This window comes from Callorhinus ursinus, unplaced genomic scaffold, assembly GCF_003265705.2.
Source record: "Callorhinus ursinus isolate GAN/ISIS: 27379988/994484 unplaced genomic scaffold, GSC_fseal_2.0 scaffold37, whole genome shotgun sequence".
Taxonomy (NCBI): Eukaryota; Metazoa; Chordata; class Mammalia; order Carnivora; family Otariidae; genus Callorhinus; species Callorhinus ursinus.
In genome coordinates, this window is record NW_027397099.1 from 14346935 (window position 1) to 14373922 (window position 26988).

Genomic DNA, 26988 nt, shown 5'->3' on the forward strand with positions numbered 1-26988 from the left:
AGTATGTGCTGGGAAGTTGAGAGGTTTTTTTTTAATTTTAATTTTTTTATTGTTATGTTAATCACCATACATCATTAGTTTTTGATGTAGTGTTCCATGATTCATTGTTTGTGCATAACACCCAGTGCTCCATGCAGAACGTGCCCTCTTTAATACCCATTACCAGGCTAACACATCCCCCAACCCCCTCCCCTCTAGAAACCTCAGTTTGTTTTTCAGAGTCCATCGTCTCTCATGGTTCATCTCCCCCTCCGACTTACTCCCCTTCATTCTTCCCCTCCTGCTATCTTCTTCTTTTTTTTTCCTTAACATATATTGCATTATTTGTTTCAGAAGTACAGATCTGTGATTCAACAGTCTTGCACAATTCACAGCGCTCACCATAGCACATACCCTCCCCAATGTCTGTCACCCAGCCACCCCATCCCTCCCACCCCCCACCACTCCAGCAACACTCAGTTTGTTTCCCGAGGTTAAAAATTCCTCATATCAGCGAGGTCATATGATACATGCCTTTCTCTGATTGACTTATTTCACTCAGCATAACACCCTCCAGTTCCATCCACATCGTTGCAAATGGCAAGATCTCATTCCTTTTGATGGCTGCATAATATTCCATTGTGTATATATACCACATCTTCTTTATCCATTCATCTGTTGATGGACATCTTGGCTCTTTCCACAGTTTGGCTATTGTGGACATTGCTGCTATAAACATTGGGGTGCACATACCCCTTCGGATCCCTACATTTGTATCTTTGGGGTAAATACCCAGTAGTGCAATTGCTGGATCGTATGGTAGCTCTATTTTCAACTGTTTGAGGAACCTCCATACTGTTTTCCAGAGTAGTTGCACCAGCTTGCATTCCCACCAACAGTGTAGGAGGGTTCCCCTTTCTCCACATCCCCGCCAACATCTGTCGTTTCCTGACTTGTTAATTCTAGCCATTCTGACTGGTGTGAGGTGGTGTCTCATTGAGGTTTTGATTTGGATTTCCCTGATGCCGAGCGATGTTGAGCACTTTTTCATGTGTCTGTTGGCCATTTGGGTGTAAGAAGATTCAATATTATAAAGATGTTAATGTAGACACAAATTGAACTGTTGATGCAGTGCAATTCTAATCCAAATCTTAGAAGGTTTTGTTGGTTGGTTGGTGGCAGTTGCCAAGTTGATTCTAAAATACATGAAAGTACAAATCAAAAATAGTTAAGAAATTCCTAAAGAAAAAGAATTAACGTGGGAGCACTCGCCTTACTAAATAGTAAGACATTGCAAAGCTGTAATACTTAAGATTGTGTGGACTTGGCGCAGGGCTATAGATAAAACGACCAGTGTAGCAGGAGAGAGATCTCAGAAACAGTCCCAGCATGTACATCTGAGGTCACACTGGAGACCTGTGGAGAAACAAACAGTGCCATCACTGGGTGTCCATGTGGGAAAAAGAGGGTCCATACCATGCACACACAAAAAATTCCAGACCAAAAAAAAAAAAAGTTAAAAAAAAATTCCAGACAGATTGAGGACTCATGTGTGAAGAACAAAACTTTAAATATTTGAGAAGATGAGGGGCGCCTGGGTGGCTCTGCTGGTTAAGCGACTGCCTTCGGCTCAGGTCAGGATCCTGGAGTCCCGGGATCGAGTCCCGCATCAGGCTCCCTGCTCGGCGGGGGGGGGGGTCTGCTTCTCCCTCTGACCCTCCCCTCTCTCATGCTCTCTCTCTCTCTCTCATTCTCTCTCTCAAATAAATAAATAAATAAAATCTTAAAAAAACACAAAACTTTAAATACTTGAGAAGATGATACAGCAGAATAAATTGCTGATGTGGGTCTAGGGAAAGGTTTCTTAAACAAGACACAAAGAGCCCTAACGTATAATATTAATACATTTTGTTTCATTAAAACTAAAATTAAGACTTCTGCTTATTTGAAAACATCATAAAGAGATTAAAATAGAAAACAGCGTAGAAGATATTCACAATACATATAGCGAACAATATTCAGAATGTGTTAAGAATTTCTACGTCTCAATTAAAAAAAAAAAAAAGCAAGCAACCCAATAGGAAAAAAGGACAAAAACCATAAGCATCAACTCATACAGGCAATAAACACATGGGAAAATATTTCCTCAACCTTACTAGCAATTAGGGAAATTCCACTTAGCAATGAGATATCATTTTATATCCATTGGATTGGCCACAAATTATGGCTGACGGTAGTTAAGTGTTGGAGAGGACATACGTGAGTCAGCAGGGTCACCTTACATTGCTGGTATGAGTGTAAATTGGGCCAACCATCTTGGAAAACAATTTAGCATTATCTTCTAGAGCGACGCATATCCTAACACATTCTCTGACTGAGCAGTCCTATTCCTAAGCACGTGCACCCTAGAGAACCTCTAGCAGATAGCTTAGGCATACATACCTATGGATAAACTTGTTAAAGAGCGCGAGAATAAGAGGGTGGAACGTGTGGCAGCTCCAGGGCTGTAAGTTAGATGACATAAATAAATAAATTTCCTAAATGTTCCTTTCAAATTAAATAACTTAAAATGGAAATTTTTCACTGGGGAAATTTATATTAATAGATATATTAGCTACATGTGGTAGAAATGTTGTCAGCCAATCTCAAAGATTATTGATTGGGTAATTTGACTTGCAGGAGGCAGTGGTTAATGAAATGCATTTCATTTAGATAAAAATTGAAAAACTCTTGCACACAAGCCGTTTCTTTAGGGGTTAAGAATATGATAAACATGACATTCTGTTTCAAAAACTTTTAGGAAAATAAAAACATTCTATGGACGATCTATTTAATGAAAAACCTGCAAATCCAACACAGATAATCTGAAAATAAAACTGCCAAATAAGGGCATGAAACTATTAAAGCCTTTTTGTCATTTTTCATCAAGCACAGTGACCTCTTTGGTATATAAATTGTAGATACATTTTTTCCAGAATGAGGGCATTATAACGCTCTCCAAGAAATTCTTGAACTTTTTTGCTCAGCTGAGAAGATATTTAAATGGCAAAAACCTAATTCAAACTTATACTCTTCAGCATACACATCATACCGCGGCTGGGAAGCTTTCAGTGAGCATCAATAGTAATGAAAAATAATTCAAAGAAAACGCAGCAGGAACTAGACAAAATTCCTGTTCAAAAGACTTTGTAGGATGTTGCATCCGTATCAAGTCATATTATGCAGGTCGCAGAAACGATGACATATTTGCACTGGCAGACCTCTTGCTTAACAGTTCAACAAACCAGTGGTTTGTAGCAGGCCACACTTGGAAAATGTGTGATACATAAATGAAATAGTACTTGATTTTTGTTGTTGTTGTTGTTGTTGTTGTTGTTCTGTTAGTTTCACAAGAGAAGAGGTTTTGAAATGTAGTGAAGCATGTTTAAACATCCTTTTCCAAATCTGCAACAGAACATCAAGACGTTTTTCCCAGAGGGAAAAGTAACCAAGTAATTTAGAAATCCAACCATCACTATCGCCTAGGATGAAACTTTAAAACTACTCAGAAGAAATTTTCAACACCCCAGGTTTTGAGCTTGAGGGGCAGGCCCATGAATAATTGAGGGCAATCATCAGCAGAGTGAAAAAAATCTCTCCATGATTTTGGAGTCCTCAGTCAATCCGAATAACCAGAACTATCTGCCAGAGTTTCCAGAACTTGCTGCAACTTCAGATGTCCTTTAACTGAGAGTTAGGGTTTTCTAACTTCATAAAAATAAAGAGTAAAAATAGAAAGTGACCCGTTGAGAAACTACATGTGTTTCATGTTGTCACAATCTTGGATATGCAGCCCATGGTGTAAGACTGCAAATGAATTTCCTCTCCAAGATACAAAACTATTATTACCATCATTATTATTAACTTTAAAGAATTAAATAGTTATTTACAAAATGGTGATGGGTCCTTTAAAAGTTTACCTAAAGTTTATGGGTCTGCATTAAGTGACCCAGAGAGGCTGAAGATTTGAGGTCCTCTGTTCACACAGTCTGCTGGGCCCCTGCAAGATTCTGAGCCTTTATCATTATCAAGTTATGCTAGATCGTGCCTGTTAAGAGTGAATGTTTCTGGTGGCCTCCACGTGGCTTCTTTTCAGGCAGGAATTAAAGAGGAATTGGGAGAGAGCCGGAGTCTTGTACATTACCCTCAGCATCTCCACTCTCAAAGAGCAGCCCCTGGCTTTGCCCTAATCACCGCTTCTGCTTCAGTCCCCTATCAGGCAGCACAAGGTCCAGGCTGAGAAACGCATACTTGGGCACAGCTCACAATCCTGGAGTTGGAGGGATCTCGGTTGGAGTCCTGCCCGGCCACTTTCCAGATGTGTGGCTATAGGGAAGTGACTTTCCCACTCTGAGCCACCATGTTCACATGGGGAAAGCTCATGTAATTCCTTCATCCTGGCGGGGTGATTGTGCATCGTGAACGAGAAAACACATGTGAGAGTGTTTTGACACCTGCGATGTGTACCAGACTGAAGGGTCAACTCCCAAATCTCCCACTGCTCCAAATCTTTCCCATTCTGTTCTTCTCCAGCAGAAGCCAACCATTGCTCGGTGTTAAACGTGACAGATTATTGTGAGGCATGCAGGACGTCAGGGGAATCTCGAGGGGAAAGAGACGGTGACTCCTTCCTGAGTCAGGCTTCACTTCTAACCAGCCATCTTTCCTTCCATCAGCCATTCACCTACTCATCCAATAAATATCTTTCACGCAACTGAGCCAGCAAGCAACCTGTGAGCCCTCTGATTCCATGGAGTTACATCTTACCACGATGTTGCCAACACTTCTCTCGGGTACTGGCATTTGTGCTGAAACCAAAGCTGCTAACGTGGCCAGAGTGCACATCCCATCTAGCCCCGTGGTTTGGCAGAGCCAGTCTGGTGGCTTCTCTTGGACCTGCAAGCTGAAAGGCTAAGGGAAACTGAGCCCTAGAAAACCACACCAGGAGTGTCAGAATGCTCACGGGGTTTGGAAAAACCAAACCAGGTTAGTCGTGGGCTTCCTCCATCCAGTGTGACAAAGTCGTGTAGACACAGGGCGGGTGCTGAAGCGGTAGATAGACCATGGCCACATGGACAGGGCTTTGTGGTCTAGCAAAAGGGATGTCTTCTTGGCCAGGCCTGGGGAAAGCCAGGCTTCCAGAAGAGCCCTGCCAAGTTTAGGAAACAAACAGGCTTTTCATCCTGGCTCCTCCTAGGTCTCCATGTCTAGACGTTTCCTTGGTGACACCATGGTAATTATGATGCCACAATGGAACATTCTTCCCAAGGTGGTAGAAGGAATCCCTCTGTTGAGCTCTGCTGTGTAAGGTCAGAGTGAGTTCACTTCTCCTTTGGCAGTAGCAGTTCACAGAAGACTCTGAGAGCCATCCAGACAAGAAACATCCAGTGTCATGAGTGGAACCTGGTGACTGAGAATGGCTATTGTGCATTGTTTGAGGCAAGGGTGGGCCTGGTGGTATGGCAGATGATGAGACACACGTGGGCTTTGAACTCAGACTCCCATTCAAATTCCAGCTCTACCACTTGGCAGTCGTGTGACCTTGGGCAGGCTTCTCAGTGTCCAAATGTCAGTTTCTGGATCTGTAAAATGGGGAGAGTGATCCTGTCTACCTCACAGGGTTATTGTGCAAATTAACTGAGCTAAATGTTGGGCAGTTACTATGTAAAAGTACAAGCTCTCAGTAGTTAAAAGAAATCCCAGCATTATTTAAGCCCTTCTGAGGGTAGTAGGATGGGCAAAAGTGGGGGTGAGCTTGCACTAAACCCTGCTTTTCCTTTCAGCAGCATTTTATGGCTACAGAGTTAAGAAAAGGGTCGAATTCCATGAGTCAAAAAACAACCCTTTTCTGAACCCCAAGCTCTGGGAAGCCCGGGGACCCTGGCTGGATCGAAGAGAAAACTGACAAGGTTGGGCTACCTCCTCTCCGTGGGCCACCTTACCAATCCTAAGAATATCAGCGCTGGACAGCTGATCCCAGAGCTCTTCACTGCACGGAACCAAGCAATTGGGATGTGACAGGTCTGTTTCCCACGTCTTGGAAGCTTCATCAGGGGAAAGGAAAGAGGCAGGGCATCTGATGCTGGGGGTGGGGGAGGGAGTCACCACTTTGGGGAGGAGAGGAAAAGCCTGTGCCTTTGGATGTTGTGTTTTCACAGCTGCCCATGGTGTCCACTGCGGTTCGCTTTGGGGATGGCAGAGATGCTAGGGATGCTCTTAGTCCTGCTCTGTGTCTCTCACTCTTCTGCCAGTGAGTGTGCTTCTTTCTTCCATAAGGACTTCAGCGGCTCGTATCACATGGCAGGGGGAATTGTCCAGGAAAAGGCCCTTGATGTCCAGAGAGGGACCCAGGGGGAAGATGACTCACAGTGCTCTGCATGGGTGGTGGGAATCAGGCAAAGAAGGGGACCATGGGGCATGGATGTAGGCGACTGGCTTCAGCAGTCTGATGTCAGCTGATCCTCCAGCAAGAGTGTCTTTAGGAAGATAAGTCTTAGGCTACTGAAAGGCCTGTTCAGAATGCCCCCCTGCTCTTCCTGGGGCTCATCCCCCAAGCACCATCAGGTGGGGGATGTCCTCCCCATGCCTGGGGGGCGGGCGGCCTGCGGTGCATCTGGCACACTTGGGAACCATGCCCTCCCTGTTTCTACTTCAGCATTGTTGTTCCAATGAAACCTTTTCTCTTTAAACCAAAAGAGTGTATTGCTAAACTGACCCTCAGTTGCAGGGCTGGACCCAGGAGCAAGGAGGTACTGCTGGGGCCTCAGTCCTTCCCTAACCTCCAGGTTGTCCAGGACTAAGATTCCAGCCTGGAAAGGGACAGGTGGAGAGGGGGCACCTGACTCAAGCAAGCTCTGTCATATCTGGCTGCCACCCCAGCTGGCTCTGTCCTATCTTCCCAGAGTTAGATGGGAGACATGACAGAGCATCCAATTCCCTCCACCCCCCCCCACACACACATCAAGGGGAGAACTCCCTACCTTCCTAGCCTACTCCACCTCCTTGCAGCCCCAAAGAGACCAAGGGATGCGCACAAAACACAAAGCACCTCTCCTCCCTCTTTAAAAGCCTCAGGCAAGTGACCCAGGGCAAACATTTCATCTCTGGGTCAGATTTCCTCATTATATACAAGGGTTTTATAATGTCAAATAAACTAGCCAACTAGAGCTTTGAGAAAGCAAAAGTCATCACCCACCTGTAGGTTCTTGTTGGGTTGGTAAGATTCATACCTTGTTCACTAGACATTGCAATGTCCCATGAATTGAATAAATGGCTGAAAACGTAGCCACCAATGATCTGACCCATAGTAGGCTAGTGGTGCCCACCACGTCACACCATCACCCAGGGCCACCGATTTAGAAACAAGTACTGAGTACTTGTGGTTTGGGATTTATAAACAGCAACCAGAGTAGTGGTTTACATTAAAAAAAAAAAAAATCCTGCCTTGGGTTTAGTATTATCAGTCATGAGGATACAATTTGCAAAGCACCTTCCCATAACCTCACCTCATGTGATCTTTACAACTCCAAGAGGTGTGTTACCACACATTTCAAAAGAGGAAACTGAGTGGCTGCCTTCAGCTCAGGTCATGATCCCAGGGTCCTGGGATCGAGCCCCGCATCGGGCTCTCTCTCTCTGCCCGCCTCTCTGCTTACTTGTACTCTCTCTCTATCTCTCTGTCAAATAAATAAATAAACTCTTTAAAAAAGGGGGGGGCGGAAACTGAGGCCCAGATAAGTGAAGTGGCTTGTCCCAGGTCTCAGAGCACAGGGGCCAACAGTATGTGGGACACTGCATCCAGGGCTCTCCCAAAACACTAGTGGCTCTCAATCCTGAACACACATTAGAAACTACCTGGGGAGGCTGTTTCAAATGCCAGTGCCCAGGCCCCATCTGCAGGGGCCTGGGAAGTGCTGGGCAGCACATGAATGAAACATGCAAGCAGGTTGAGAACCCCTGCACTCCACTCTGCATACTGAGGATGAGGCAGGCACCTCTAGGTCCAATAAGGAGGCTGGGCTCGGGGACTCTTCGGACAGAGCATATGGCATGGGAGGGAAGACACAGGGCAGGAAGGAAGTCAGCAGCCAAGGAGAGCAAAACACTCCATGTGTATGCCATCCCGTAATGGTGCCTGGAAAGTAGGAGGCTTGGCTCACCCAGCCTAGGGCTTTGTGCTTCAAGGGTCCTGCCTGCTATATCATGGTTACACTCTCCATGATTCTAGGAATATGGACCGCTTTTTTAAATACAGGGCAATACAGCATCTCGGGTGAAACCAGACCTGGCAGGGGGAGAATATTATTTAAAACTTTAGTCAACATTTAACTCTCATTTGAAACAAAGTCCAGACTCCCCAAGAGACTGCCCGGTTGGAGGCAACTCACTTGAGGGCTTGGAGTCAAAGGCCAAGCTGGCCTGAATGGGTCAGATACAGCCTCCATCTGGTGGGGCCTTTTAACCCCTTGATGACAAGACCTCAGGAAGTGCTTGATATGGCAAAACACTTTTGTTCATTCACCAGGTGATTTAGTGAGCACTTACTGTGGGCCAGGCACTGTAGTAGCCTCTAGGGGTACACTGGCAAGCAAAGCAGACATGCGGGAGACTCGCATGCCAACTGCTCAGGAAGGGAACAGCAAGGGCAAATCCGAGGATGTGAAATGTGGCTAGAACAGAGACTATGAGGGGTTGAAGGTGTATGGAGTTTGAATTCCAGCCTTGTATCCTACCAGCTGTGTAACTTGGACAGTGCTTACCAGCTCTAGAACTCGATTTTCTCATCTGTAAATGGAGAATGACAGTGTCCACCTCCAGTTGTGTTGGAGGAATTATATGAAGTAGTATATATCAGCAGTGTTCAAACTTTTTGGTCTCCAGACCCCTTTATACTCTTAAAAATTATTGAGGACCCCCCAAAGAATTTTTGTTATGAGGCTGTATCTTCCCATCTTTACCATATTAGCAATTAAAAACTGGAAAATTATAAAACACAAGAATACACAGGCTCACACGTGTTATTAGCCGTGAGTGATGACATCATGCAGCCTCTGCGAAAGTCCACTGCACACCAGTGAGAGAATGAGGGTGAGAAAAACAAATACTGTCTTAGTGTTCTTATGAGAACAGTTTAAATTTTGCAGACCCTGGAAAGGGTCTTGACTTCCAGAGGTGCCAGACCATGTTGAGAACCACTGATGTACATAAAAGTTTTCAGATACTGACTCAAGTGTGCTGCTAAGTGCCCAACAGAGGAGAGTGATTATCGATAGTCTAAGGTTATTTTTAGACTCAAAGATGTCATCAACCATCTTATATGGCGAAGAAGACCCACTAGGAAGAGAAACGAAGGGGCGGCGGCAGAGTTAGTGGCGACCAAGATGGAGAGCCAGAAGGAGTGGGGAACCAGCAGGAAAGGGGGTCCTGAGGTCTGATCTTTGCCCCAATGGTGAGGCCCCACACACCTTCCCTGCAGGTTGTGGCATTCAGAAAACCAACGTTATGGAAATTTCTGAGGAAGGTTTGGTCAACGACAAGGAATTCCCATGGGTGGTGTCGCTGCAGGATTCCCAGTACACCCACCTGGCTTTTGGCAGCATCCTTAGTGAGTTCTGGATCATCAGCATCGCATCCGTCTTGCAGAACAGGCCAGTACCCCTGCCTTTGGGACTTACCCAGTCCCCTGGGGGTAGGGGTGGAGGGACCTTTTCCTGCTCATCTTGGGGAGGCCTGGAAGGTGGATTCCTCGTAACAGGGCAACAGGGCTTTTTACTGGCTCGGCGCTTGCTCTGCCAGGACTCTTGGGGTCTTAAAATCACCAGTTGCCAAAGTCATGCTGTCCAATGTGTTCTCTGCGTTGGGGACTACAAGGTGAAATGATTGTTCCTCCATCCTCCGCAGGAAGGATATCCATTCCCATTTTAGTGCAATCACAGGTACTGACTCCTGATACTAGAGGTCCTTACTCTAGTCTTGTTAAGTGAATTGATAGGAGCCTGTACCTTAAAATACTTAATCTCAAGCCTTAACAATGTGTCTGCCACAAATATAGGTACACAGAGAAAAGACTTGAAGGAAATACGCAAATACTTTAAGAGCTCTTATCTCTGGATGCTCAGAATGCACATGATTTCTATTTTCATCTTTGAACTTCTCTATTCCTCAAATTCTATACAGTAAATATGCATTCTTGTAAACCAGGGAAAAAAACCCAAAAATTATTAAAGGAATAATTTTTTTGTAAAACATCTTACTTTTTGACCCAATGATTTCACTTTTGAGAATCAACATTAAGGAAATAACTTCAACCACTGGAAAAGTTTTATGCACAAAGTTCATAGGACGGTTTGTTACACACAAAACACTGGAAATGTAATGTCCAATTATCATGGATAAATAAATTATAGTTACTCTTTCATATATAGCATATAATACATAGTATATAATATGTATAGTTACATATATATATATATACTGTTTACATGCCTTATACGTGTATAAATGTATATACACTAAGTATGGGGGAGAGATTATAATTACTATTCTTGGCTAAATAATAGTATAAACCCTTAATGGAATATTGTACAGCTGCTGAATTTTTCACACCTATGATTTATATTATTTGAAAATACATGCATTTATTTTTTGAAAATACATGCATTTAAGTGAAAATACATATACATAGTATAATGTTCAGGAGGAAGCAAAGGGTATACAAGGAAAAGCAACTCCTTCTTTCCCCTGGCCTTCAGAGACTAACTCCCTCCCTTAAGCCATAGTCACGTCATCAGTTTCTTGAATATTCTTCCTTAATTAATGCATTTATGGATATCTATATACCTATAGGTCTATCTATATTGATTCTTACATCTATTGACAGAGAAAGAATTTTCCTTCCCCCTGTATTAATCTGTTAGAACTGCCATAACAAAATGCCACAGACAGGGTGGCTTAGACAAGAGATATTTATTTCTTACCATTTGGGAGGCCAGAAGTCCAAGATCAAGTCCAAGATCAGCAGGACTGGTTTCTCCTGAAGATTCTCTCTTTGGCTTGCAGACCACTGCCTTCTCGCTGTGTCTTCACATGGCCCTTCCTCAGTGCGTGTACTCCTGGGGTCTCTGCTTCCTCTTATAAGGACACCAGACCTATTGGATTAGAGCCCCACACTTAGGAGCCCATTTAAACTTAATTACCTCCTTAAAGGCTCTCTGTCCAAATACGGCCACCTTTGGGGCTAGGGCTTCACCTACAAATTTGGCAGGACACAGTTCAGTCTATAACAACCCCAATACAGCTGGTAGCACACCAACACAATGTTACACTTGTAGCCTTTTTCACTCTATCAGGAATGTTGAGCCATCTTTTCTGGCCGTTACCCGGAGAGCTCCCACATTTATCAGCTGCGCAGTATCCCAAGATGGATCTACTATAATTGCAGAGTCCTCTATTAATGGAAATTTGGGTTGCTTCCGATCTTTTATTAGTACCAAAAAAATGCTGCCGTCGATATACTTGTACATATGTTATTTCACACACATGCAATATACTGTAGCATGAATAACACAGGAGTGGAAAGACTGGGCCAAATATTGGTAGCTGTTGCCAACGAGCCTTCCAGAAAGGTTCTGCTTTCCATGGAGTGTTTTCATTATTGCTATTTTCTATCTGGTTTGTTTTGGTTTTGATTTTCCCTTTGCCTCAGGGTTTTATTAAAGACAGAGTTTTTAAATACCCAGGTAGAGGGGTGTTTTGTCTGTTTTGTCTTCTGGCATTATTGAATTTTGAGTTATACTACATGGTGATCTGATCTATTTAGGAATTTGTTGGGGTTGTCCTTGTGGTCTACTATATGTGATCCATGTGAATATTTTCTGCAGTTAAAATTCAAATTTCATTCTCTGTCTTTGGTGTACAATTTAATATATAATATTGGGGAGGTAATCTCCTTGATCTGTCCTAGGCTGCTAAAGGTAAGTGAAAATCTATCATGAACAAGCATCTGGCTTTTTCTATTTCCTGGAGTGTTCCCTTTGTGAACATTATGTCATGTGTTATAGATGTTTATGACTATGATGTTTTCACTGTAGACTGAATTCTTTCTCATCACTAACAGCCTGTCTTACTTCGTGCTCTTCTCTTCTGAACTGATGGTAGGAATGAAACTCCTGCTTCTTGTTTTTATTTCAGGTTATGTTTTCTGCTTTTGTTGCTTCTGGTTTTCTTTTCACTCTGTCACCTTTGTTTTGTTTTGTATGTCTCTTCTGACAAATTTGGGAAGTTTGAGTTTTTGTTCTGGCCTTCATCTTAAGAGTTATAATTTCATGGAAGACGACTACATCCTCAGTTTCTCTCTGGACTGTCCTCTTAGACTCTGCTGTGGTTCCTTGGGTGGTTCCCAAGACGAGAAAAGGAAAACACCCAAAATGAACTCCATCATTATTAAAATCGGAATTTCTCTGAAGAGTATTTACAGAGTAGCTAATACGAAAAGATGTTTATGTAAAAATGTTAAGTGCTAAAATCAAGAGTCAAGATTACATTTTGGGCTTAACAATGACTACGTAAAAAAAAAACAAACATGGAAAAAGCATGAAAAAAGATAATCAGCCATAACTTAACAGATTATCTTTGGGTGGTGGGACAAATGAGGTTCAGATAGAGGATTCCCAAGATGCTGTGGGCCCACAAAGGAGGACACAAGCCTAGGGGTTCAGAAAAGATTTCCTAGGCACTGGGTCCAAAGGGGTCAGTAAAAATTAGCCCAGAAAAAATGAGTTGGATGAGTATTCCAAGCAAAAAATAAATAAATAAATATGGAAACAGGGAAGGGTGACTCTTCCATCGCGCCTAGGTTTCTCAAGATTCCCTTGCTCACTCTCTCTCTCTAGGAAGGACGTCATTGTTATAGTTGGCATAGCTAAGATGGATGCCAAAGTGATTGCTCATGAAGAGTATCCAGTCAACACCATCATCATCCATGAGGATTTTGATAATAAAACCATGACAAATAACATAGCCCTCCTGAGGACAGACACGGCGATAGGGTTCAACAACCTGATCCAGCCCATCTGCTTCCTCGACAGAAAGCTGAACATGCCCCCAGCCTTGCGGAACTGCTGGGTGGCAGGATGGAATCCCACATCTGCAGTTAATGCCTGCCTTCTCCTAGAGGAGGCTGTGTGTGTGCTGGCGGAGGGGGTGACTTGGATGAACCATTCTAGGGCTTATCTTAATAATTCAGGGTGCTCAAGGTTCTGGAGTTGGGCTGGAAACTTCATGTAATCAGTCAAGATTTGTAATGCTTGCCTTTTTTGTGGCCATTCTTACATTTGGTCCCTTTTCTTCTAGTCCTACACCAAAATTAGAAGTACGTAGGCAGCAAAGAGCCTGAAATGAGTACAGTTATGGGGGGGGAGGGCAGGGGATATTATTCCCTGAACTGGAGCTGATTATCCTGTTGGCTAAGCCATCCTTGTTTTCTTTTATTCTTGGGAAATGAACAAGGAAATGTATTCTCCGTAGATGTGGAAGAAGGGTGGACTATGTTCTTGATTTTCACATTCAAGTTCAAAGCAAAGGTAGTTTTCAGAAAAACTCAGACACAGGTTCTAATTTCTATAAGGAAAAGGGGTTTATGAGAGCATTTTCTACTCGTTCCCATCTGGATATGTGAGCTGTAGTTGAGTTGACATATAGGCAATGTATTCTTGTTAATAATTCTTGGCTCTCTGTTGCATGGTCCAGACAGGAAATCACATGACGATGAGTATCCTGAGGAAAATCTCCGTGAAAGACATCGACCTGTGTCCCTTACACAAAATCGAGAAAACAGGATGTGGCAATCACATAGAGCAGGAAACCGATGCTGTCTGCTTGGTAAGAACATGATGGAATAAAAGCTAAAGGCTGAGAGTAAGCAGTGGTCACTTCAAGGGAGGTGGGAGAAGGGAGACTCTCCCTCATTGCGTGCTGAACTCCATGAGGGACTGGCAGGGACTGGCACTTGGGATTCAAGGCTGTCTCCAGCACTTGGCAGACAGCAGATGCTCAATAAAAATCCACTGAATGGACTAAACAGTCACTATTTTCAATGTGACATGATTAAGCATGTCTAAGTCATAGGTGTTTCTCACTGGCTAAAAGTTTGAAAGTGTGAGTCCAAACCATGCATGCAGATATACTTCGGGTATGTCCACAGGGTGGGGTCATTGTATTCAGCTTCTATGGAACCTGGACTCTGATGCTATTGCTCATCAGTTATTGAAGTTTTTTTCTGTAAGAAGCCCTGCCCTTCATCCGGATGAGGGCTGTATAGATGTGGTTGTTCTACTGCCTCAGCAAAATGGATGGAATTCACAAACCCTTGGCCCAGGCTCCCTCATGTCCATACCCAGAGGAGGTGTGGTTTACAGAGGTCACACAGTTAATGTTACAGTAAGGATGAGAACATAGGTCCACCAGATTTCCAGGCAGTTTCTTTCTTCCACTCCAAAATTTCTAAGGTGCTGATCATCTATTCTCCTTCAAGTAACTTTCAGGATTCCCTGGTGGGGAAATTTTTTTTCCAGATGATCTAAGGAAAGCATTTTATTTTATTTTATTTTATTTTATTTTATTTTATTTTATTTTATTATTTATTTGAGAGAGAGAGAATGAGAGAGAGAGCATGAGAGGGAAGAGGGTCAGAGGGAGAAGCAGACCCCCCACTGAGCAGGAAGCCCGATGTGGGACTCGATCCTGGGACTCCAGGATCATGACCTGAGCCGAAGGCAGTTGCTTAACCAACTGAGCCACCCAGGCGCCCTAAGGAAAGCATTTTAGAGAGAGGGGACAATTCTTTCTAAAAGTAATTTTATTGCAAATGTGTGAAGGACTGCCTTTCATTAGGCAGTAAGTTTGCCTTTCCAAAGTTGGTTCAACATTTATTGAGTGCCTACTTTGTTGTTTTTTAAGATTTATTTACTTATTTGAGAGAGAGAGAGTGAGCAAGAGAGCGAGCGAGCGAGCGAGCATAAGTGGGGGCGGGGGAGGGGGGAGAGGCAGAGGAAGCAGCAGACTCCCCGCTGAGCAAGGAGCCTGACTCAGGGCTCGATCCCAAGACCCTGGGATCTTAACACTTAACAGACTGAGCCACCCACACACCCCTGAGTGCCTACTTTGTACTGGACTCTCTACCAGGTGGAAGACTAACAACTTTTTAAAGTAGATAATGTGTTAAAATACAGTAGAAAACATAGCTATTTATCAAAATCCTATTAGCCATTCCATCGATCCAGCACCTTATTTCATCAAACCTAAGATGCTGTCAGTTGTAGAATGCACCATTATTTAATGGAATATCAAGAGAGAAAATGCTGCCTCCAACCAATTAAAAGACACATCTCATTCCAAAGATGTTCATTTTTCAAGAGCATCTTAGATTCAAAGGAATATGGTAAGCTGCTCATACTCTAAATGATTACCTCTTTAAATCTAACTACAAAGTTCAGATTGGTTTTTATCTATTGGTTTTTACCTGGAGCACCCCTGCAGGCAGTCCTTTGTTTTTGAACTGTGCTTGCAAACTGGATCAGACCAACAGTGACTTGTCTACCTAGGATCCTTTCCTCTCTCAGAAAAGTGTTCTAGTGTCCAGAGATCCTCAAAGTCATTCAAATATGTAGATGGTGGTAGAATAAATCACCCAAGTCCAGTATCTGCCTAATGGGTCCCCAGAAACCCAACCCAAAGCAGAATCACTGTGAATTCACCTCTTCCCTTTTCCCCACAACTGTTAGGGCTTTCATTCAATGTCAAGGTTGAGGATCACACAATGAAAGAGCCCCTCTAAGCTGGGGCTGCTCCCCTGGGAGATAAGGTGGGGCTGCTCCAGAGGAGCCCCTGTACTACTTCTCTCAGCTGCTTGGGCTTCAGAAGTCCTGTCCCACAGCTTATGAGGAAGAGAAAAGCAGTGTATTCTACCCCCAGGGTGGAATGGCGACTTGCAAAACCATGCCACAGCCGGGCAGGTCTGTTACACAGTCATTCATCAAACCATTTGTCCTAAATTGCATCGTTTTTCTTCTTCAAGCTATGAAACCACAGCTAAAGTAAACTGGGGGTGGGACTGGTGACAGGAAAGGCGACCAGGCCATGCTTGGCCCGAGAACCTCTCTGCCCCAGGCAGACATGATCGGGTGCAGATGGGAGCCGGTTCAACAGTCCTTCTCACTGCCAGCCACAACTTGGGATGAAAGCTCTTCCCTCTGCTCCATGGCAGCCTGGGGCAGCAAGAGCAATGTGGGCTTGCCCCGTCCTTCTACAGAGGCAGACCACGCAAATCAAAGGGGCTGTCTAGCCTTTGATTTACAACCCCTCTTGGGGCAAAATGGACCACAGGGCTGGAGTGGGGGGTCAGGTATTCCCTTAAGGGGAGGCTTGGAGTGGGGCAGGTAAGGTAAATTATACCTAGCAATTGTCTTGTTACTATTCCTGTATTTCTCAGCTTTCCACCTAAAAATGATGGCCTTTTCTAGACACCAGGATAATGGTAACTAATTCTATACTGAATACAGACTGTATGCCAGGCACTGTGTTAGGAGCTCTGCATGTGGTACAGGCACTTTAACTCGGAGACCAGTAGGTGACTCACCAGGGTCACATATGTGGGGAAGGGTGCCAAGCTTCCAGGCACTCCCTCAAAGTGAGATAAGGTCTGGCAGAATCGCCAAGTGGCAGAGGACTTCCTGTGGGAGCGTGGGCAGGGCTGATGAGCAGGGGCCCAGACAGGCAGTTGTCAGGGTGGCCAGGCTGTGAAGCTGCCCGGCCAGTGCTCCCAGGGGAAGTGTGACTCTGACCTCGACCTTGGCAGGAGTGTGGGGAGGAGGGAGCAGATTAAATGAAGGATGGAAACAAAGCAGAGAGGAGAAGGAAAAATGGGAGCATTCCAGGCCAGAAAGAGGAGGGGGGGAGTCAACATTTGAGGAAAGAGAAACCAAAAGAGAGTGAGGATTTAGTCAAAGAGGCATGAAAATGAAATGGCAACCAGGAAGCTAGAGCCAAACTGCAGAAGCCTACAAATAATTTGCATAATAAAAGAAAAAGTAATCTTGTTGGAATTTGTGGTAGTGGCCGCCTAGTTTGGAATTGGTATCCTATAATTTACCCCATCTCCAGTGAGAACTAGTGTAAAACATTTCTAGAAGAAATAGTAAATTGCACAAGGATATATTTTAAAAAACAAGTTTTTCTAAGACCTGAAGCCTTCTGTCTTTTGTCACAGGGGGACCCAGGAAACCCGATGATGTGCCAGCTACAGCAACTGAATATGTGGGTGCTGAGAGGAATCTTGTCCCATGGTGGTGAGAATTGCCCTGGCCTATTTCTATACATCAAGGTGGAAGACTATAGCGACTGGATTATGTCCAAGACTAAGAAAACCAGCCGTCCTCTGTCTTCCTTCCACCCCTGGGAGGAACCATTTCCTTTCTCCAGCTACTCATCACATATCATCGTGACACCAAAGAAACATTCTGGGCTGGGCCAGAGTGAATGGTCCCAAGCAGACGTGCAAGAAGAAAATAAGGTCACCTTATATACATTCCCAACAAACAGCTCTACAGAGAGTCCAGACCTTGAGGAGAAAGAGTTAGGGGAATTAGGCAAGTCTTCTGCTGTGGCCGTAGATCCCACTTACTATGACTATTATGGGGAGGCTGGTAAGGGTAGTGGGCCTATTTCAGGTCAGAACAGGTTACATCAGCCCCAAGAAATTATCTTGTTTTCCTTTGTGCTTGTTTTCTTTTGCAATGATATCTAGTCTAGGAGCTAACCCTCCCAACTGAAGAGTAAGCTCAGAATGCTGAGTGTCAGGCAGCCACCATGCTGTTTTGGTGTCTGTTTTTTTTTTATAGTTGGCACACCTGGGCTGCCGCGGACAGGCCCACAGTGCATAGGGGCTGGCTCTCTCTTCTCTGTCCCACTCCCACATGCGGGAAGGTCACTTTCCTTTGTGCTTGTGAACTAAATGTGGGCTAACAAGTGTCAAACCATTAGAGTGCCCTGTGGTTCTTTCAGTGTTAACGGTTCCAGGACCCAGACTGTGCAAACACTCCCCACGGGCAAATGTGGCCAGGGAAGTGCCCGGCTGGAGAGTTGGGGACACCAAGCAGCACAGGAAACAGTAAGAGGACCCCTTGACTGGAAAGGAGCTGATTACTTTAATGGATCACTCTGGTCTGCAGCCGTGGCCTCCCTCTGGCTATTTCTCAGGGGGGCAAATTGCCTGCAACTGCTCATTGGTGGTTTTCATTTTATTCCACGCCTTGCGGTAGCCTTTTAAGGACATCTGCAAAAAAGGAAAAAGGGGGTGGGGGGGTGGGGAGAAGGTTATTTGGGAAAAAGCAATTGTGATTTTTCAGAATGCAACCGCATCTAGCCCTGCGAGGATGCAGAGGCGTCTGTGTGGGGCAGTGCCAGGCTGCAAGACTCTTCCAAAGAGCTTGTTTCTGTTCAGTGAAGTGAGAGGTTGCAGGTTCCTGCGGTCTTACTTCTCAGCTCCAAATGTGATGGGCCGAAGTTTGGATCCTAATTCACTCCCTGCCACCAAGTGGCCATGAGAAGAGCAGGAGAAAGTACTGTGGGAAAAGGAGCCTGGGTCTAGATGTGAAAACGCCAGGCTTCCAAAGTGACCTGCCTGGGTTTCTGAGCTACTCTGCTGATGTCTCCAGTGTCCTCAGTATGCAACCCGGCTTGTGGCAGTCCTGGTGCTTTCCTTTCCTTTTTTCTGACCCTTTGCATGTTTCCCGTTTCTCTTCTGCACTCACGAGGGGCTAGGGTGCTCTGAGCACACTGTATCATACAGAAAGGCTATGGGGTTATCAAAAATGAAAGACCCATGGCAACTATGTAAATGCATGGAATCGGGTTCTGAGTGGTATTAAAAATCCATTATTATCTCATTTAAAAAAAAAAACTGGCTTCTCCATGTATAAAGTATCAATCCCTAAATCACCAAATGGTGGGGGAAGGGATTCAGAAACTTCCAGAATTCATTAAGAAAACAAGCAACTAAAAACGCACAATTACTACCGAGTCTCTTCCTGATCACCTGAAAAGACCCTGTCCCTAACACTGAAAAGGGAACTTAAAAAAAAAAAAAAAGGGTATCCTTCATTTTCCTGCCAGACTTGAAGGGACTGCTGGGATTTCGCACAGACATCACGTGTCCAAACTTTGGTATTCTTAGCTTGAAAAGCAAAACCCTAGACAAGAATGTGAAGGATATAAAAGATTGCCTGTCCTGCGGTTATCTGAGACTTACCTCTGCAATCTCCACTTTCCTTTCCCACATCTTGATGGTCTTCTCCAGGTCCCCATTTAAGACCTTCTCCCGCACGTACAGCATCACCTGCGGTGTGCGGAACTCGGCCAGCTGTTTGCGGAGCTTCTGGTTCAAAGCCTTGGCCTTGGCCCGGTCCTGGGTTGGGAAGGACCTATTAAACCAAAGATCCTGGCAGTTCTGGCTTATGGGACTTACTGGCCCTGACATCTCTCTCTCCCCAGTTTCAATGTAGTTCTCAAAATAATGTTGAAATTTTCAACATGATGATTGTTTTGTTTTGTTTTTTTAACAAATGGTGATGTTTTCATCCAGCTCAGAAACACTAAGCGTGGTCTAAAACATACTTTTTTCTCTTCCGTCCTTCCTTTATTAAGGAATTTGTTTTTCCTTATTGTGATTTCTTAGGTTTGGTGGGTTTTCTGGGGGAAAACTGTGTACTTAAGAACACTTTGACCAGTCTCAACTCACTTTCCCGTCTTTTTGTAAAATATATGTAACATAAAATTTCCCATTTTGACCACTTTTAAGTGTGCAGTTCTGTGGCATTCAGTATACTCAGTGTTGTACGAGATTCACCACCATCCACCTCCACAACTTTCTTCATCTTGCAAAACTAAACCCCTGTACCCATGAAACACTGACTCCCCAGAACCCCTTCCCCTAAGTCCTGGCAACCACCCATCTACTTTCCATCTCTATCAATTTCATTCAAGTACCTCGTGTAAGTGGAATCATACAATACTTGTCCTTTTGTGACTGGCTTATTTCACCCAGTATAATGTCTTTAGTGTTTATCTGTGTTGTAGCATACGTAGCATTTCCTTCCTATTTAAGGTTGAATTATATCCCATTGTATGTATATACTACATTTTGCTTCTCCATCTGCCAATGGACACTTGGGTTGCTTCTACCCCTTGGCTATCATGAATAGTGCTGCTATGAACATGGGTGTACAAACATCTCTTCAAGTTCATGCTTTCAGTGATATTGGGTATATACCTAGTAGTAGAATTGCCAGATCAATAGTTATTCAATTGTTTGAGAAATCTGTCTTTTCAAGTTTTGTTTTTAAAATAATCATTCAGTAAAATTTAGTCTTTTTCTTTTAATTGAGTGGATTTTTTTAAGATTTTATTTATTTATTTATTTGACAGAGAGAGAGAGAGAGAGAGAGACAGCGTTGAGAGGGAACACAAGCAGGGGGAGTGGGAGAGGGAGAAGCAGGCTTCTGGCTGAGCAGGGAGCCCAATGCGGGGCTCGATCCCAGGATCCTGGGATCATGACCTGAGCCGAAGGCAGTCGCTTAACCAACTGAGCCACCCACGTGCCCCTAATTGAGTGGATTTTTTGAATTAGCAATGTCCTTCTGCTTTTTATTTTATTTTACAGATTTATTTATTTATTTTAGAGAGAGAGAGAGTACATGAGCAGGAGGGGCAGAGGGAGAGAGAGAGAATCTCAAGCAGATTCCCCACTGAGGACAAAGCCTGTCACTGGGCACTATCTCAAGGCAAGTGGGACGCTTTGCTGACTGAGCCACCCAGGCACCCCGTTTTTCATTTTAACAATTATTCTGAATAGGCAATACGTGCAATTTAAACAGTATAAAAGTATACAGTGACAATCTCCCATCCTACCCTGTCCCCAGCCACACAGTTCTTCCCAGAAGCATGCACTATTTTTAGGTTTTGAATATTCTTCTAGAGATCTACACTCATATAAACATATATATTTACCTTTTTTGTCCAAAGAGTAGCCAATGCTATTCACTTTTACTCCTCCAACTTTTTTCCCTCAATAAATATCAGCACAGCTGTATCAGCACATAAAAAACCCTCTTTTTAACAGCTGCATCATTTTCCATTGTGTAGATGTACCCTAATTTTAACAAGTCCTCACAGTCAACTCAGCTCCTCAATCTCCTGCTAGTACGATAATGCCGTGACTACTAATCTCCTGGGTGGAGTCATACTATAAATGTGCAAGTACATCAGTAGGATGAACTAGTGAGAGTGAAATTGCCTGGTCTAAGACAGTGGTTCTCAACTGGGGGGTGCAGGGGAGACAATTTTGCTCCCAGGAGACATGGCAATGTCTGGGGACATTCTTGGTTGTCACAACTAGGAGAGGGCCACTGACACCTAGTAGGTAGAGGCCAGGGATGCCACTAAACACCCTACTGGGTACAGGACAGTCCCCCACAACAAGGAATTAGCTGACCCAAAATGTCAGTGGTGTCTAGGTTGAGAAGTCCTGCCATGAGCATGTTTGGTACAGAACGCTAAATTGCCTTCTCTAACGATTAAGCCTCTGCACCAATGTCTGAGGCTGCCTGTGTTTTTGCCCATTCTCTCAACAGTCTTAACAAATTTTTTATCATTGCTAATCTAGGAGAGGGGGAAGTAGTCTCTCATTACAGTTTTATTCTGCATTCCTTATGAGTGAGGTAGAATATTTTTCATAAGTTTGAGACTTTCTGGCTTTTCTGTAAACTGTATAAATCTTTTGCCCATTTTGTCTATTTTTTTGTTAGATTTCTCCACTAATATGTAAAAGATATTTGTGTTTTAAGAAAATTTACTCTCTGTGATACTAGTCAACACATTTTTCCAGTTATTTATTTTTTGGCTTTGCATATGATGGTTTTTGCTATGCAGAAAAACTTCACTTTTATATTACCGACTTTATAAATTGATTTCGTGGTTTCTGGGTTTTATACTTCAAAAGTCCTCCCCGATCCAAGATTATAATAAAAATGACCATTTTTAAAGAATTAAAGGAACATATAATGATAATGTTTCATCAAATAGAGAACATCTATAAAGAGAAATTATTTTTAAAAAAAACAAATGGAAAATTTGGAGTATTTTCAATACAATACCTGAAATGGAAAATTCGTAAGAGGAGATCAGAGATTTAAGTCAGCAGGACAATTAGTAAACTTGAAGGCAGACTGATGGAGATCATGCAATATGGAAAACACAGAGAAAAAAGAAGAAAAATTCAGTCTCAGAGAAATATGTGGAACACTACTAAGTGTACCAACATTCACGTAATGGAAGTAACAGAAGGAGAGAAGAAAGAGAAAGGAAAATATGTTCAAGGAAATAATGGTTGAAAACTTCCAAAATCTGATGAAAAATATTATTTTAATGAAAAATAATAAGCCACACATCCAAGAAGCTCAACAACCTCTGAATAGGAAACTGGAAAGAAATCCACACCCAGCTACATCATACCCAAAATGTTGAATGACAGGCAAAGAGAAAATATCAAAAGCAGTGAGAAAACAATGTATTACATTCAAGGGAAACCAAATAAGAGCAATAGCTGACTTCTCATCAGAAACAATGGAGGCCAGAAGGCAGTGGGATGACATATTCTAAGGGTTCAAAGAAAAAAAAAAAACCTGTCAAACAAGAATCTTCTAAAAAAACAAACAAGAATCTTCTATCCAGCAAAACTATCTTTCAAAAATGAAAGCAAACAATGAGCACACTCAAATTTTGGTTTCTAATTCTATTCTCAAATAAAAGGAACCAGGGCTCCTTGGAGAAATGGCTAATTCTAGGGCTGGAGCAGGACATATAGGAGATGAGTCTCAAGCATTTTCTTGTGCCAGAAAAAGTGTTCACACATGCACACACACACACACAAATGGGATATGTCGAAGGGACACAGAAGCCAACTGAAAGAGCTCCCAATGCCCAAGGTGAAACAATGTGAGTAATAAAACAAATAATATTAGATTATAACCCAACATATAAAATTAATATCCATGCTCACTTCAACAACACATGTACTAAAATATCCATGAATTGATACTGATATAAATAAATGATTAAAAAATGGAGAATAGACAAATGTCCCAGACAGAATTCCAAATAGTTTATAACTCCCCACTTCTTAAGTGTGAGCTGCACATGATAACATCCTTCCAAAGAGTTGAGTCTGAAAATTGGAGGAAAGAGTAACTGTACAGTAGAGAAACCCTTATAATATTACATCAGGCAGGTGATCAAAGTTAACATCAGCAGTGGTAAGTCATGTTGACAGTATGCTCTCTGGATGTAATGTGATGAAAATGGCACTTCACCTCTGCGATCTTCCTCCCGAAAATCATTTAACCTCAGTCTAATCACAGGAAAGACAGCAGACAAATCCTAATAGAGGAACATTCTACAAAATACTTGACCACTTCACAAAACTGTCAAGATCATCAATAAGTCAAGCCTGAGACACTGTCACAGCCAAGAGAAACCTAAGGAGATGTGACACTGAATGTAATGTGTTATCCTGGATGGGATCCTAGTACAGAAAAGGACATCAGGTAAAAACCAAGGCTATATGAATAATGTTAATTATAAATGTTAATTATAAGGCATCAATATTGGTTTGTCAATTTTAATAAATATTCCACTGTAAGATGTTAACAATGGGGGGAAATGGGTGTGAGATTTTTGGGAACACTGCACTCTCCACAATTTTCTAAAACAATTATAAAATAAACTTTTTTTAAATGAAGAATAAAGACATTCCCAGATAAACACACACAGAGAATTCTCTGCAAGCAGACCTGCCTTACAAGATATACTAAAGGAAGTTCTTCAGGCTGAAAACTAGTGAAAGCAGTTTAACTAGTGAAAGTAGCTTAAGCTAAAGTAACTTAAAACCATGTGAAGAAAACAAATAGCACATAAAGGTAATTAGGTAAGTAATTATAAAGAACAGTAAAATTGCATATTCTCCTTCTCTTAGCTGATTTAAAAAGCAATTCATAGTAGGAAAGGAAAAATGAGGGGGGGAATCGGAGGGGGAGAAGAACCATGAGAGACTATGGACTCTAAGAAACAAATTGAGGGTTCTAGAGGGGAGGGTGTGGGGGGATGGGTTAGCCTGGTGATGGGTATTAAAGAAGGTACGTATTGAATGGAGCACTGGGTGTTATATGCAAACAATGAATCATGGAACACTACATCAAAAACTAATGATGTAATGCATGGTGATTAACATAACAAAATAAAATTAAAAAATATGAATCATTAAAAAAAGCAATTCATAAAAGCAATATGTATATAATTCTACTGTGGACCTGTGACATATAAAAATATAATATATTTGACAATAACAGCAAAAAGAAGGCAGGGTGAAACAAAGCTATATTTGAGTAAGGAAATAACATCAGATGGTAACTGAAATCCAGAGGGAGAAATGAAGAGAACCACACAATGGTGAAGAGGAAGGCTAATACAAAAAACACTATGAACATACTTCATCTCTGAGGCACCTGGGAGGCTCAGGCAGCTGAGCGTCCAACTGGTGATCTCTTGATCTCAGCTCAGGTCTTGATCTCAGGGTCATGAGTTCAAGCCCTGCACTGGGCTCCACACTGAGCATGGAGCCTACTTAAAAAAACAAAACCCCTATACTTCATCTCCTTTCTTCTCTCAGCTTTTGGACCCCTTCTTCACATTCACAAGATTAACTCAAAATGCATCATAAACCTAAATGTAAGATCTATAAAACTTGTAACAGAAGACACAGGACTGAATCTTTATGATATTAAGTTAAGTAATGGTTTCTTAGATACAGTACTGAAAGTTCCAGTACAATAGAAAAAACAGATAAACTGGAGCTCACCAAAATTAAAAACTATAAATAGCATCTTCAAGAAAGTGAGAAGGAAATCCACAGAATGGGAGAAAATATTTGCAAATCATATATCCAACAAGGTATTTGAATCCAGAATACATAAAGAATTCTTATAACTCAATTATAAAAAGACAACTCAATTAAAAACTTACTCAGGGTTAAGAGTTTGAATAGACATTTCTCAAAAAAAAAAAAAAAACCACACATGGCCAATGAGCAAATGAAGGGCTGCTCAATGTCATTAGTCATTTGGGAAATTCAAATCAAAACCACGGTGAGGTATATCACTTCATGGCCACTAGGACAGCCATTAAAAAACAAACAAAAACTCCTGAAAATAACAAGCACTGGTGAAGATGCGCAGAAATCAGAACCCTCACATGTTGGTGCGAATGTAAAATGTGCAGCCACTTTCCAAAAACTGTTCTGCAGTTTCTCTAAATGTTAACCATAATATCCCCATATATGACCCACAGTTCCACTTTTAGCTGTATGTCGAAGAGAAAAGAAACCATACATTTATACAAAAACTTGTATGTGAAGCTTCATAGCAGCATTACTCATAAGAGTCAAAAACAACCCATGGGAAACAACCCCCTTGACTGATGAATGGATAAAATGAGGTCTATCCATACAAGGAAATATGATTCAGCCATGAACAGAAGCAAAGTCCCAAAACATATTACAGCACAAATCTTGAAAATATTGTTAAAGAAGCCAGTCGTGAAAGACCACATACTGTATGGTCCCTTTTAAATGAAATGTCCAGAACAGGCAAATTCACAGGGACAGAGGGTGGATTAGTGGTCACAGAGCCGGAGGGTGGGAGTGAGATGAGGTGGGGAACGGACAAGGATTTCTTGCAGGTACGGTACTCCTTTCTAGGGTGACAAAAATGTTCTAAAATATTGTGCTGATGGTTACACCATTCTGGGACTATACTATAAACCATTAAAATGTGCACTTTAAATGGGAGAATAATATGGTATGTGAATTATAAACCAACAGAGCTGTTAAAAAAGTTCACAAGAAATCTAAAATATACTAAGCAGTGACTGCCCGGCTTTTAAAAACTGATGTTATGTTTTACTTATAATCTAATAAATGTCCACCCAAACAAATACCACAGAAATCCTGCAGGAGGAGAGCACACAGACTTTTGCTTTAACTTTGTTACTGGTCACTCTGTACCGAGACCGGCCTTTTTGCAGGTGTCGGTTCTCCATCGAAGATAGGACGTGGATGCCATGACAAAACTGAGTCAGATGCAGTCATCCTGTGGCTTTTCGGTTATCGTGGACAGGTCTGGGGCCACGCATACTGCTGGGGATACTTAGGCCCGTTCAAGACAAGGCCACTAATAACTGTACGAATGGCTTGGGAGGCTGACAATTGTCAAAGCATCACTATCCTGGTCTTAACAGATCACCACAAAGCCTGTGACACCTATTTCAAAGATGTGGAAACTGAGGCCTGTCTCATTAAAAGGCTCGTTGAAAGCTAGAACCTGGCAACACCAAAGCTTATGCTCTTTCCCCCATCTTTCCAAAAAAATCCTCTAAGTCACATCCTTTGTACATTTAGCTTGCTGAAATTCAACTGTACGTACTCAGCAAAATAGAGAGAGTACTAAATCACAATGGAGATGTAAGGAGCTCAGATCATGCCGCATGTCTGTTCACACAGTGACCGCAGACCCTGGAGTGGGCTCAGGATGGAAGTCACAGGTCTGTCATCCCAGCATCCACTGTACTGAGTGAAAATTCTATATTTAAAGAACTCTCTATCCTTTACAAAGAACACTATATTTTGGCATGTGTACTTTTTCTCATACCAATTAGATGATTACGTGCATTATAGGTTTTTTTCTGATGTTGTATACACAACACTTTGAGTATGGTACTTTTCAGGTCACTTACGGAATTCTCGAGGGTTATTTGGACTCTACATGATTTCTAGATGATTTCGTCATTTCTATACAACTTCTAACTCTA

General features: G+C 42.6%; 2 protein-coding genes across 8 annotated transcripts in view; one reads left to right on the forward strand and one right to left on the reverse strand.

Annotated features, from left to right (window-relative positions):
* Positions 1–885: 885 nt before the first annotated feature.
* CFAP263 (cilia and flagella associated protein 263) overlaps positions 886–26988 on the reverse strand; it is a 39818-nt gene continuing 13715 nt past the window's right edge. Inside the window, exons 8-11 of one of the 4 annotated variants that reach the window (XR_012374649.1) lie at positions 19322–19477; positions 18218–18346; positions 10995–11165; positions 886–1395 (exon numbers count right to left, since the gene is read on the reverse strand). Coding sequence is in view for 3 of the 4 variants with exons in the window: in XM_025889195.2 (XP_025744980.2) it covers positions 18260–18346; positions 19322–19477 (243 nt within the window). In the remaining variant the exon portion in view is untranslated. Of the gene's footprint in view, positions 1396–10994; positions 11166–18091; positions 18347–19321; positions 19494–26988 lie in introns of those variants that run through there. The other 3 variants (XM_025889195.2, XM_025889188.2, XM_073880221.1) reach the window with 3 other exon arrangements.
* PRSS54 (serine protease 54) lies at positions 5295–17826 on the forward strand. 4 transcript variants are annotated; one of them, XM_073880217.1, is made up of 7 exons: positions 5295–5424; positions 5805–6039; positions 6177–6268; positions 9494–9669; positions 12913–13167; positions 13765–13896; positions 17282–17826. In XM_073880217.1, exons 3-7 carry the CDS (start codon positions 6211–6213, stop codon positions 17816–17818), a joined length of 1158 nt encoding a protein of 385 aa, XP_073736318.1. In that variant the 5' UTR covers positions 5295–5424; positions 5805–6039; positions 6177–6210; the 3' UTR covers positions 17819–17826. The 4 variants fall into 4 exon arrangements, with proteins under 4 accessions (XP_073736318.1, XP_073736319.1, XP_073736321.1 ...); XM_073880218.1 differs by having other exon boundaries at positions 5307–5424; positions 5802–6039; XM_073880220.1 differs by lacking the exon at positions 5295–5424 and adding an exon at positions 5541–5586.